Genomic DNA, 13,858 nt, shown 5'->3' with positions numbered 1-13,858 from the left:
TAATTGCTAAAATGTAATTTCATTCGTCATTGAAACATATTTATTAATCATAGGAAAAATATGCATGATTGAATTGCTCATTGTGTGTTTACTTATTTGTCCATTTGAATTATGTTAATTGTGCAGTTATGGTTTCGAAAATGTAAGATGATATTGCTCCCTTTCTATTTGATTTTAGAATGTTCTATTTGATTTTAGAATTATTTTGGTATTAGGACAGATGGCATAGAAAGGTTGTTTGAATAGGAATGGGTTGGGGACGTCACCAACCTGCATGAGCCCGCCCTCTACTTGACGCTACCCGGCATTTTCCGGGCGCTGGTTGGGTTATAAATTGCGGGCTGAGAGGCACAGCAACTCACCGGAGTCATTTCGCTACAATACAAGCTCATTACTAACTCCAACAGCTACACTAACAGATCCTATAGTCAAACAAACGTTGACTATCATTTTCTCTCTCCATATAATTATTTTGTTTAGGTTTTAAGGTACGCACAATGGCAGAAAAGATAAACATGGAGTGGAAGGCATCCAACGGAGAGGCGCATCAAGATGAGCTGGTAGCCAACGGATTCGTCCACAAGAAGTGTTCCAAAGAGACAACAACGGAGAAAATCAAGAGGTTAGTCATGGCCAACTTTCTGGTGATTCTCACCGTGGCCGGGGTGATCATCGGGGTGTTCATCGGACTTGGCGTGCGCCACATGGAGCTGAGCAGGACACAGATCCTCTACGTGGGTTTCCCTGGCGAACTGCTCATCAGGCTGCTGAAAATGATCATAATCCCCCTGGTCGTGTGCAGCCTGGTGTCCGGGGCGGCCAGCATCGACCCCAAAGCCCTGGGTAAGCTAGGCGGCTGGGCCATGCTCTTCTTTTTGGTCACCACCTTAATTGCGTCAGCAATCGGGGTGATCATGGCGTTCATCATCTCCCCCGGATCAAACACCGGCTCCAAGCCGATTTTGTTGGATGACGGCAAGCTGCCCCCGACCAAAGAAGTGGTGGACTCATTCTTGGACCTGATCAGGTGAGATTCAAATGTTTGGCAGTGGCAGGGTGGTGATTTAGGCTAAGCAAAAGGGACAGAGAGGCTGATGTGACATAGCCATTTGGGGGTCGTCCTTATTTGTCACAATGACTAAATGATCACAAGTGGCAGACCCCTCAGCCAGCAGCAAGCTAATGAGCCCACTGTTTGAATTTGAGTGGGATTCTTTTGGATGTTGCTTTAGTCCCCCAAATTAGGCATACATTTCCGCATATGAATTAGAAACCCGAGCCAAGCAGTCTGACTACAAGTTTGTCTTAAAATTGTTAGTGCTCTCGTGCTGGGTCAGTACAAATAAGGTCTCTTGACATTTGAAAGAGGGGACTGTCAGTCCTTCTTTCTGGGACTGTTTGCGACATGCGCGCCATCCAGGTTCATTAAAACCACAGTTTCCCCAACCGGCTGGGGTTCCGTTTGTCGTGCGCCCAGAAAATAGTCGTACGCCTCTGTCAAAACCCACACACAGTGCCACCTCGTGCTGTAACGTAGGGCAGTAGTTGCATCACCTCAAGATGCAGCAGGTTAATCCGCCATGTGTGTTCAGTGTCTAACGACTGATGGCGTGTCTTGACCAGTCAGTCAAGTCTGTCAAGTCCCCTATTGGTCATTCCAACCCTCTATCGTCAGAAAATTACAACTTGTTTAGCCTACATGCGCGATATTATGTAACACGCGCATGTGCTTAGTTTAGCTTCATGTTTTCACCAACACACGTGTAGGAAACATTGTCGTGCGTCGTAGTAGGCGTGGGCGGTACTTCTGAGTAGGTTTTGGGCTGTCCCCTTTCTTTCCGGGACAACCACTTGTATTTCCAAACATGGACATTACAATTTGTTTCAGCCATGTGTTTTTGGGCACAGATGAGGATAGATCTCTTAGACATTCCGTTCTTTCTTGGTTTACCACACGTTGTCATGCTTTTTCCCCCTTTTTTTTTAAAGAGGTCTCTGAGACAGCATCATCCAACGAAATAATGTGCGCCAAGAAAAAACCCTATGCTCAGAATACGTTTTTCCATTCCTGAGGGAGACACACTAAGAAATACTGTTCTACATTATCTGTCTTGCCAGTCAATGAACCGTAATGGAAGTTCAAACAGAATCAGTGGGCAAAATGATTAGCATTATTATGGTTGTGTAGTCTAGTTTTATTACAATGTACACTTCTACTGCTTTGGTGCCCCAAAAGGCTCTCGAGCACAATGCAATGAGCAGTCCTTTTGCCACAAGAAGCTAACAAACCATGTGACCCCCCCCCCCTGCCGCTCTGTCCTAGATCAGGTCATTAAGCTAGATTAGTTAGGCGTTTTAAAACCGAAACATCTTGCCAATCATTTAGCCGATCACATGTTATGCAACAATGGGATAAGAAAGAATGGCCTATTCTCCCGAGCTTGAACTGAATTTAAAGGACCCTGTGTTTTCAGTAGGATTAGAAACGTGACTAGACCACGCTCAATCTACAGAGAAGCTCTCTTGGCTTTTCACCATTTAAAAAGAGCCACTCGGGCTATTTGCATCCATTTGGAGGCCCATTCTTCACGCAACCTTAATTAGGCCTATGTCTGTTGCTTTGGGTTCATAAAGAGAAGCATGTGTAGTGTCTCTAAATTAAAACCATGCAGCCAGACACCTTGATGTAGCCTAGTATGGGTTGATGCCAGTTTCCACAAGCAATTTCTTGTAAAACAATTCGCTTGCAAAGCAGATTTACTATTTTGCCCTGGCAGATGGAAGCAGCCAAAAACACAGCCTCATACTCAACCTTTAAATCGTTTATAAATGACACGCTCTTTTTTTCCCTTTTTATTTTCAGTCAGTTGCTCTGTTCCTCCTGGTCCAGCATTGTGTGGGACCTCTAAACCTCAACATTCATTGTGATCAGCCTCCATCTAGTCCAGATCCCTAGGTCCGAGTCCAGGAAAACCGTTAAAGCCAGATTACACGGGTGGGGGTATTGGGGCAATGAATATTGTTAATTTATAATCCTTCTATAAATGGGATTGTAATTCCTTTACCTATAGTTGTCATTATGACATAACTCGCTCTTGCATAATATGTGACCACTCTCTGTCGGGTTCCCGTTTTGGCAACAAGCAGAGCCGGGCCGAGGAGCGGTTCACCATGGGGGAAACGAGGAGCCCTTTAAAGCATGCACGCTCGCACACACTGTCTTTCACTCCCTCCTCTCGCACTCCTCCGTTCTCTCGCGTACATACTAACACAATATCACAAAAAGTTGTGGCCGGTTCTCATAGTTACAAATGACCTCAATAACGTACCAGCTTAAACCGGTCCTGAGGTTTGAAGAGGAACAAGGCATCAAATTTCCCGACCGGGTACGATAACGCCTCACTCACCTCGCCTCACTCACCACTTCCTGTTGTACTTTGCTTACCTTATCTTATCTCCACAGGAGGTTGGTGGCACCTTAATTTGGTAGGACGGGCTTGTGGTAATAGCTAGAGCAATATTAGTGCAATGGTGTCAAATACATCACACATGGTTTCCATGTGTTTTGATGCCATTCCATTTGCTCCGTTCCGGCCGTTATTATGAGCCGTCCTCCCCTCAGCAGCCTCCACTGCTTATCTCCATCTGGCTATCATCTGTTTGCTTTCCCACTTGTCAGTTCAATGCTTCGTTCACAGGTGCCCCTATGCAGGCGGTGTTGTACTTATTAGTCTAACCCTGAGGCTAAACACCGAGACAAACATACAGGACGACGGACCGTAGCGGTTCATGTGTAGACGGCATTAAGAGCCAGAGAGAAGGGCAGTAGTACTATTCATTGGGATTTGAATGGGGATCAATTTATAACGCTTCCGAACAAAGAAAGGTGGAGGTAAGGTATCAGGCATGTTGCATCAGCCATCCTCACTTGTCTGCCGCCCCCCCCCCCCCCCCCCCCCCCCCCCCCCCCACCTGTGACATGCGTTCTCTCGCTGTCTCTGTGGCATTTAGCTCACCTCCCTGAACAGTATTTCAGGAGTGACTGAGAGGGTGTCTACCATCTGCGTCAGTTAGCCACGCACAGCCAGGAGGGACCCATGGGTTCTTATAGGTCTAGAGAGGGCCAGGATGGGGTGTGTTTTCACACTGGTATGCAAATAAGGTGCCGCCGTAATGGTTGCCACGTTACACACGCAGTCGCAGATCCGGTTTGACGAGGTAGAGGCGGTCTCGGGTGGCCATAAAAGCGACATGTCAACAGCGCTGAATTGCTGAGGTCTACGCCACCCAGCAGGGTGTAAACACGACACACCCATCACCGTGCTCCACGTGTACCCAGAAGATCAGGCACGCTGTGTCGTTGTGACCCGTTGCTCATTACTCGAACCCTGCGGGAATGTAAATCTAAACACCGATATGCAAATACAGTATCAACTTGCTGTTACGCAAGTGTGTACACAGCATTGATGGCAAAATGTCAACTGCAGAACTTTTGCAGGAATATGACATGAAGACGGATGGCGTCTGCGCTCATCGCATTCCAAAAGTGGACCCCGACAGAGCTGGGTTAATGTTTTAAATGAGTGCTGTTGCACATTCAGAGTAGTTTAGTGTTCATGGACAGAGTCTCGCTTTGAGAGGAGGGAGCGCGTCAATTAGGGATCTCTGTAGGACTGGGGTAGGGAAGGAACAAGGCAGTGACTTACTAAATAAGAATGCAGAGAATGTCAGGACTGGAGATGCACAATGTCTGAAACGAGAGAAGCCTTCCTTGGGTCTTTGGCATAGATACGGCTGCCACACCGAATGTGTTTTGTTTTTAGGGTGTGTCTGTCCGCGTCAGGGTGGGTGTATTAGGCCTACACCTGCAGCCCTGTTCTCTTTTTCCCGTCTGTCTATTCCAACCATCACCCAATGTTCTTCCGTCTAGCCGTGGCTATGTTAATTTAGCTCTAATGGCTGTGGTGGCATTGGGTTGTCATGACACGGCATAACGGGAAGTATAAATAGGGAAATGGAGGGGGTAGGTGGAGTCAGCCGGTCACTAAATCTAAACAGAGATGTGAGTTTTGGGCGGGCAGACGGTTGTGCTGCTCGGGGCGTCGAGGGGAAATCTGACAGCCACGTTAACGTCTTTGCTTCCTGTTACCGCGGAACCTTCACTCCCATCCAGAGCGACAGAGGGTTCTAGAGGGCATTTCCTTTACCTGTTTGAGCAAGTCCTGCAACAACGCATGGATATTTTTTTTTTGAATTGACAGCGTTTGTTACTGATACAGGACACCTTCCTAGAAATGTGGTTACAGGGCAACTTCTATCTCGAGTTATTCTATCCTCGGTCACATGGTGCGACCGTTTAATCCCACAATGCATTGTTTCCTGTCCCGCCCGCCTGTGTCCAGGTCAGAAAGAGATACAGGATAAAAACATGAAAGAAGTTAATCCCTCATTAGTCTAAATCCATATGGAGGTTGACTAAAAGGGAAGGGTGGAGGTGGCTTAGTGTTCTGAGGAGAGTTGCCCACTATGTTTGCCAATATGTGGCTTTGAGGGGTGGTACAGCAACTCCACTGAGGTGTGTACTGTATTGTAGAGCTGTAATCTGCCCACCCCTCTTGGCAGGTCTTGGTTTGGACCTGTAATCCCAGCAGCAACTGTTTTGGGGGCAGTTGGAGGATTAAAACACTGAAATGCTCCCCGCTATTTCCACATGACAACACTCGTGGTTGGCTCCCTCGTGAGGCGTTGGTGCCCAAGGTTATAGGCATCGAGTTGGCATAAAGGAACCCTGGAAAGATCGCTTAGAAGTTAGAACGAGGAGTTCAGTTAGTGGTTGTATCCCGTGGGCTGTTAACTTTTAGTCACAGACCTAGGATCAGTTTACCTTTCCCAAATTCCATTTTTGGAATGATGATAAATGTATTTATATGCACACACACACACACACCCGTTGATTATTGAAGAATGTAATTTATAAATTCCGCATGCGTTTAGTTGGACCCCATCAGAACCCAAAATATATAAGCTTATTTTACAACATAAATATAAACAAACACTGAATAGCATCAAAGCATGGTTAAAACGGGTCAGTTCTTGCATCCATAGCTCTGTATGCATTTGAGTGGATACATTTCTTCAGCCCCATCCCATAGCTTTTTGGTGAAACAGAGGTGCGAAGAAAGCTTAGTTATGGTTTCAAGTAAGAATTCAAGCTGTAACCATTTAAGGGGGAAAACTCAACTGACTGTAGGTGAATGTCCCATGGTAACTTCTACCCCTTGTAGCACACTAAAGGGCACAGGGCTGCATGTATACTGTTACTCACCAGAAAACAAAGTACATTTTAGCCCTGGCTGTCACACACCTGCACTAGCACCTGTGTCCCTCGTCGCTGAAATGACTGAATACTTCACTTCCTGTAATCCCCGACATTTTGGTTTCTAGCTGTGGTTTCTGATCATCATTAGGGTCACTGTTCCCGTGTAGTGTACTGAATGTGTCTTTTGCTCTCTCTTCCAGAAACATCTTCCCCTCCAACTTGGTGTCTGCTGCCTTTCAGTCTGTGAGTATCTTCTTGTACCACACGTATAATAGAACGAGCGAGGCTGAGCGAAACCGAGACTTAAAGGAATAATCCACTCAAACTATCTTTTGGTATCCCCCCCCCCCCCCATTAGTCCACTGTTGATACAGTCCCAACAATCAAGTTTTCACGATCTAGAACTTTAAAAAAGCAAATTGTAATTTACCACTAAACGCATCATCATGATGACGTGGCAAGTTACAATTTGCATTTTGAAAGTCCTATATCTTGACAACTTGATGGCGGACATGCGAAACATGTCGGGACTGCATTAACAGTGGACTAATTAAACAAATACGGATGTGTGTGGATTATTCCTTTTTTAAGGCTTTTTTGGAATCCACATAATTAGTTAAACAGAACATGTCTTTCATCAGTGTACTAATGAAATATTTTCCTCTGTCTGCAGTACGCTACCAGCTACAAGTTTGTGACCAAGAATGGCACTAATGGCTTGCCCAACATCACAGTTGAGAAGGCGAGTAGACTTAAATGCCAAAATGAGTTGGAAATCTATATAGGATGTCACATTTGACGTTCTAATACCTATGGCTGTTGACAGTTTGAACGCGTCTAAAATGCATCACTCACGTTGACCTGAGATATTGCGTGTGTCTAGGTTCCCGTTGGCACGGACCAGGACGGTATGAACATCCTAGGACTGGTGGTGTTTGCCATAGTGTTTGGTGTAGCCCTGAGGAAGCTGGGAGAGGAGGGAGAGATCCTCATCAAGTTCTTCAACTCCTTCAACGAGGCCACCATGGTGCTGGTGTCCTGGATCATGTGGTAAGGGAGTCCTTTCCCCAACAGCACTGTCGGGAATAGATGTGGGAGAGGATGCATGCGTGATATGAGTTTTGCCACCCCGCGTTTGTTATCCTTCACGTCAACTCGTAATTGTTAGAATAATATGTTATTTCAATTGTGTTTTTCAAAGGCCCAACGTAACTGTTGTATTGGTACTAGCATCACATGTGGTAATATTGATGCATATTTTTTTTAAATGACCATTTTCGTACTTTTATTGTATTTGCGTCTTTACAAATTCACAATGGTAACACTCCTCTCCCTCTCTCCAGGTATGCCCCCCTTGGAATCATGTTCTTGGTAGCAGGGAAGATCGTGGAGATGGAGGATGTGGGCACGCTGTTTGCCAGCCTGGGCAAGTACATCGCCTGTTGTATCGTTGGCCACGCCGTCCACGGCCTGCTGGTCCTGCCGGGCATCTACTTTATCATCACCCGCAAGAACCCCTACACCTTCCTGTGGGGCATCTTCACCGCTCTGGCCACAAGCTTTGGGACCAGCTCCAGGTACGGTTGTAGTCACTAGATGACAGTACTAGAGAGGATGGTAAGCCTTAATTACTCTTATATCAGTGTTGCTCTTATACCGTGCAAAAAACGCTCAACTCCATTACTCTGCAGTTCAAATATAATTATTCCAATGCTATGTAACAACATGTTACCAGTTAATTTACAGCTAGCCCCTCACACACTCCCTCTCTCTCTCTCAGCTCTGCCACCCTGCCCCTGATGATGAAGTGCGTGGAGGAGAACAACGGCGTGTCCAAGCACATCAGTCGTTTCATCCTGCCCATCGGGGCCACGGTGAACATGGACGGTGCAGCGCTCTTCCAGTGTGTGGCGGCCGTCTTCATCGCTCAGCTCAACAACATCCCGCTCAACTTCATCCAAGTCTTCACCATCCTGTGAGTCCCGCTCTCTCTAGTCAGTTTGATTCGATTCAATCCAGTCCGATTCAGAGGAGAAGTTGTGTCGAGTAAAGCGGAGCAAATTCAAATGTAGTAGCTACAGTATACACACACACACATACACGTACAAAACAGACCTGTATAAAGCTCGGGTCAAACTTGCTAGGCGAGGTTTTAGGAAACGCTGTGCTCTTGAGTGACTAATTCTCCCCGTGCCCCCCCCCCCCCCTCTGTCAGAGTGACAGCCACGGCGTCCAGTGTGGGAGCAGCAGGGATCCCCGCTGGGGGCGTGCTGACGCTGGCCATCATCCTGGAGGCAGTGGGACTGCCCACCAACGACATCTCCCTCATCCTCGCCGTCGACTGGCTCGTGTGAGTACCTCATGTTGCAGTTCTATTGGAACGGCTCCTCCATCATCAAGGCCTCTATAATGCTGTCATATACATGTCATAACAGCCATGACCGTTTGTGTGTGCTTCACACACTTAACACAGCATTGACATGACGTAGTTATGGATATGGTGGAAAACCTGGGTTTGACTGGTTTAACCGAGAATGGACAATTTCTCTTGTTTCCAGTGACCGTACCTGCACCGTTCTGAACGTGGAGGGCGACGCCTTCGGAGCCGGGCTGCTGCAGTGGTATGTGGACCGCTCTGCCAAGCCCGAGGAGGAGCTAAACGAGGTAAAGATGGAGGATGGCACGCCCGCCGTGCCAGAGCACTCGCCCCTCATCGGGGAGAAGGAGAGCAGGGGTGCGGTCGACGAGAAGGCGGCGGCTCGCGGCTCTGCGAAAGAGTCCGTCATGTAGATGGTTCACTACCGTGTCATCGATGACCCTCCGTTTGACCCCTCAATCTAGCGCCTCCATACGTGACCCCCCCCCCCATGCAGAAAGGAGGGGAGAGGACCTTTTTTGACTTCCATTCATAGACAATTCTTCTCCTTGTGTCTTCTATCTTTCTAAGAGAGACTAAGAGAACCAGGTTGGGGGGGAGGGAGAAGGAGAGTGTGAACAGAGGCTGTTCAGATTTTAACGTGAAAGTTTTTTATTTTTAAGGACTCGTTTGGAATCCTTTGCCTCCCATTTTTTTTATTTCTGCTTTGGTTCAGAAGAGCTGGCCTTGACTTCCTCTATTTAAATATTTTTGTCAATTTATAACAGCAGGCAAACTTGAAAAGGTAAATATCTCCCTGTATTCTATATCAATTCCCATGTACAGTATGGTTTTTCTGTGTATGAAGTAGCCTACACTAATTATCTCACTGCACTCTGTGAGAGTAGATGATGAAGATTCCTATGTCGTTACATAAGATGCACCAAATGAAGTTAAATCCTCAGTGATGTTCCACTGCTGGAAAAAGGACCTTTCTCACACGAGCTCGCTGTAAAATCACACACACCAATGTGGCTCTGGTCAATGCTTCCAATCTGTTACTGTGTCATTTCAGTTAGTCACTCCGGGGCTCGCGTCTATGCCAAGCACAACAGGGCCCCCATGTTCTTACAATCTCTCGTTTTTGCACAGTCCAAACTTTTTTACAATATTACAAGAATGTGTGAGAGGTGTTGCCGTAGAGGGCCCACTCTAGTAATTGAATAGGAAATGTCATAATCTCTCTCAGTTCCATAATGGGACAAAATGGCAGCCATCTTGGTCAGGGAGAAATCCAAAACCAGTCTAATTGGAATTAATTGCAGTAGAGGCATAGGTGATGCATTTCCTGCTTTTACTCAGGCAGGGGGGAGAAGTAAAGCATGTGCTGTATCCGAAATTGTGCTATAGAAATGCTGTCACCCTGAATTATTAACATATTATACAGTTTCTGTATACATAGCCTCTAAAATATATGTAAACAGACCATAAATGTCTCAGATTTGGTTTTCTTGGAAAGCTGTAAGTGCTATTATATGATACAATATCAGTACCCGTTGCATTTACGGTCTTATCATCAACTGATTTGAGCCAGTGTATGGCTGTGGATTGACTGCATTGTTTAAATGGAATATTGGCATATTCGCGGTTAATTTGAAACAATTAGAATCATTCCTCAAACTGTCTGGCTAACTAGATAGCTAATAGACACATACAGTGCAGAGCAATCATTTTTGTTTTACACTGTCTTACCACAGCGCTGACAAACCATAGTTGACCAACTCCCTGACCAACATGGCTGAATTTTGGACCTTGATAAGAAGGGTCACCTCCGTTCTAGTTGCTAATTCTATGGGTGTTGCACTCCGCGTGCCCTCACTAGGCTAGGGGTCGCAGTAACAGGATGTTGCATGTCCTATGTTTTGGGGGGCTTAGGACTTTCAGGAGAAGCGCGGGAAGATGAGTGGGGTAAGTCTGAGGCAAATTAATTTATAGAGGGAAGAAATTATGAAATTCAAATAGTCTCTATGACAAAGGTGTATTTTTAAAGCAATTGTTATTGGCTGTAAGCCATTTATCAATTTGTGTTTTTATTTCATTGCTTTTAATGGCCTCCAAAGCAGACGAGGCCTGTGGCTGAGTAGGAACGTACTCTGCCATGATCCTATTTTTGTGTCAGTTCTACTGTTTTTAAATTGTCTCCAAACCGGCTTCCCTTCGTCAAGTGAAGCATGTCCCTCACCGAAACCATTAGCACAGCTTTTAATTTTTTTTATTTGCAGACTTATTTAAATGATTTAAGTGTATTTTTGCTAGTTATTTGATGTTTTAATCATTTGTTGGTAATAGCTTTTTATACTCGAAAGATTTTATTTTTCTTTTGTCCAACGGTTATTTGTTTGTGTGCGTATGTACTTACTGCTTCTGTTAAGGTCTTTCTCTGTTGCGGTTAGTTCGGACAATGTGTCCTGTGGTCCGCTCATTTGTGATACCCATCCGTCCAGCGTTGATCGGGTCAGTCCATACCGCTGAGAGGAAATCCTTACTGTGTCTGCCACTGCCTGTGTTTTGGTAAAAAGCTGAGGGATGGACCTGGAGAAATTCGAAGCAAGAGTATGCAAGGACTGACCATCCATGATATCAAAATGATAGTTTTAACTATGTTATGAGGCTGTAGTGTTTGTCTACAAATACTTTGTTTGGAGTATAAAAAGCTTTTAGTTTGGGTTCAGATTGGGGTTGAACTAAACTCATGAGCATTTCTAAGTTATATTCTTCAAGAATCAATGGGTACACTGTATCATTAATTTATATGTCCGAAAATGTATTTAGCGACTAAGGATTCTAGCTTGAACAATTCCTCGCCTTTTCTCTGAAGATTTGGTTTCCTAACCTCACCGCGTGTATTGAAATGATACACCCCCTATCGTAGGGTTTGAATGAGTTCTCGGATTATCCAGTTTTAGCTGACATCATCCAAGGCTGACAATGAAGAGTTGCCCTAGAAGAATGCAACGACCCGCCTGAACGTGTGGCGAGACCGCATTTGCGCCAGTACAATGAACACTTTCAAAGTAGCAGCATCCACTTGGCCAGTTCAAGTTCAACATTTACCTGCTCTGTCGCAGGCTACCATTGGAAACCTATTTTCCTGAGCGGAAAAGAAGCGACTATCAATCTACTCTCTGAGTTTATTTATTTCAGGGAAAGTGATTTACAAAGGTAAACCTTCAATAGTGGACATACTAGCATTATGCTGGCTACCGGTGGATAGTCTGCAAAAAGATAGCTACCAAAATACAGTTTACTGTATCAGCCAGGTTGATATGCGTTTGGAACAATTGTCTTAAAGGGGCAGCATCCTATTTTGAGATGTGTATATATATATTTTTTTTTTCTCGCAAAACCACTTTTGAACCTTTGATGCCACCTTTGGTTCTGCAGCCCTGCTGTCTGTCTTTGATGTTTTATGCAATGCTGTAAAGAAATGCTTATCATTCCACAAGGTCTTCGGGGTGACGTCACCACGTTGTGTGTGTGAGTCAGCGTGTGTACAGATATATATGTGTGGTCAGACACCATGGTTACTTGACATATTTATCAGAGCTGTAGAGAACCACGGTGTTGCTCTGAATGTAATCCGTTAGTTCTAAAAAAATAAAATACTTTTTTATTAGTATTCACTTGTTGACATCTTGTTTCACGTTTCTAATTATGATATAAAACTATAATGTATGTCATTTAGCAGGCACTTTTATCCAATGTGACTTAGACATACGTGTGTACATTTTACGTATGGGTGGCCCCGGGAATCAAACCCGTTACCATGATGTTGGAAACGCCATGCTCTACCTACAGAAGACCACAATTAATGGTAATGGATGTGTACATGCACTGTATATACATCAACTTTTGTGATGTGTAAGGAACACCTTCCTAATATTGAGTTGCAACCCTTTTCACCCTCAGAAAAGCCTCAATTCGTCACGGGGCATGGACTCTACAAGGTGTCGACAGCATTCCCCAGGGATGCTGGCCCATGTTGACTCCAATGCTTCACACAGTTGGCTGGATGTCCTTTGGGACACTTATAACACCCCGTGCAAAGGCTATTCACACTCAGAATGGCACACATACACAATCCATGTCTCAATTGTCTCTTGTCTCGAGGCTTAAAAATCCTTCTGTAACCCGTCTCCTCCGGTTCATCTTCACTGATTTGAAATTGATTTGAACAAGTTATATCAATAAGGGATCATAGCTTTCACCTGTATTCACCTAGTCAGTCTATGGCATTTTGTACACTCAGTGTATATGACACATTGTGACTAGGCCCTCCAGACCAGACGTGTTTGTCAGGTAGTAGTTAATGGCGATGCCCATGAATGAACACCTTACACAGACTACCTGGTACTGTGTCCTGCCTCCATGAGGTGTTGACGTAGAGGCCTGTAAAGAATGTCCTTCTATTCATTCTAATGGAACTTCAGACTTTCCCAACACACACACAATGCAGTCACCAACCTTATAATATTACATCGCCCACCTGGGTGGGGTACACAGTACACACACAAGTTGGGAAACTGCCCAATTTATTGATCCCACACTAACCGGCGCTGAGCGGTTTCATATAATCATGAGGTTCAGTGCTATATGGCCCCTTCTGTCAGTGGAAGAATGGCTGGCATTAGGTTTTACAACCGGGGACATTTAGGGTAAATCTTACTACAGTGACATTCCTGGGTCTCCTATAGGACCTGTTCTTCTGTTAGCAATGTGGTAACTTTACACCCCTCCCAATTGAATTCAGCCAACGGTTCAACTTTACATCCCGAGGGAAGGAAGGAAAATGCGGAAGTATATTGAGTACACTGAAGTGTGTTATGGTATTTGGATTCAGAAATGCAATTTACTTGGATATATTTTGTCAGGGGGATTTTGCAGCTAGTGACTTTACCACGGCAATATTCATGAGTTACCCATTCAATGTCCAAGGCTCTTCTGCCACCTGCTGGTGAGACAGGGGAGTTGCATACTAAACCCTGCTATTTTTGTCAAAACCAAAGAAAGCTTTAGGCCCTCCTGGTAAAACATTTTTTTTTAATGATTCCTGAAAAACTGGAATGTATACAAAGCTGTCTCATCAAATCCATAAACCTCAAATGACGAAACACAAATAACAG

At 45.0% G+C, this 13,858-nt stretch overlaps 1 protein-coding gene across 1 annotated transcript; it reads left to right on the top strand.

Annotated features, from left to right (window-relative positions):
- The first annotated feature begins 485 nt into the window (after positions 1 to 485).
- On the top strand, positions 486 to 12,354 carry LOC129832377 (neutral amino acid transporter B(0)-like). The gene is made up of 8 exons (XM_055896397.1): positions 486 to 1,027; positions 6,520 to 6,562; positions 6,993 to 7,061; positions 7,203 to 7,369; positions 7,663 to 7,896; positions 8,100 to 8,294; positions 8,535 to 8,669; positions 8,878 to 12,354. The coding sequence occupies exons 1-8, from the start codon at positions 498 to 500 to the stop codon at positions 9,107 to 9,109; spliced, it is 1,605 nt and encodes a 534-aa protein (XP_055752372.1). The 5' UTR covers positions 486 to 497; the 3' UTR covers positions 9,110 to 12,354.
- The last annotated feature ends 1,504 nt before the right edge of the window (positions 12,355 to 13,858 follow it).

This window comes from Salvelinus fontinalis, chromosome 33 (assembly GCF_029448725.1).
Source record: "Salvelinus fontinalis isolate EN_2023a chromosome 33, ASM2944872v1, whole genome shotgun sequence".
Classification (NCBI taxonomy): Eukaryota; Metazoa; Chordata; class Actinopteri; order Salmoniformes; family Salmonidae; genus Salvelinus; species Salvelinus fontinalis.
The sequence above is the reverse complement of the archived record's forward strand: the minus strand, read 5'-3'. Positions and strand labels throughout refer to the sequence as shown.

What these genes read in the sequence shown, in the direction of transcription:
- LOC129832377 (XM_055896397.1), top strand. Translation starts at nt 498, where the DNA reads ATGGCAGAAAAGATAAACATGGAGTGGAAGGCATCCAACGGAGAGGCG. An exon ending in TCATTCTTGGACCTGATCAG is followed by an intron (nt 1,028 to 6,519) that starts GTGAGATTCAAA and finishes TCTCTCTTCCAG; the next exon opens with AAACATCTTCCCCTCCAACT. An exon ending in TGTCTGCTGCCTTTCAGTCT is followed by an intron (nt 6,563 to 6,992) that starts GTGAGTATCTTC and finishes CTCTGTCTGCAG; the next exon opens with TACGCTACCAGCTACAAGTT.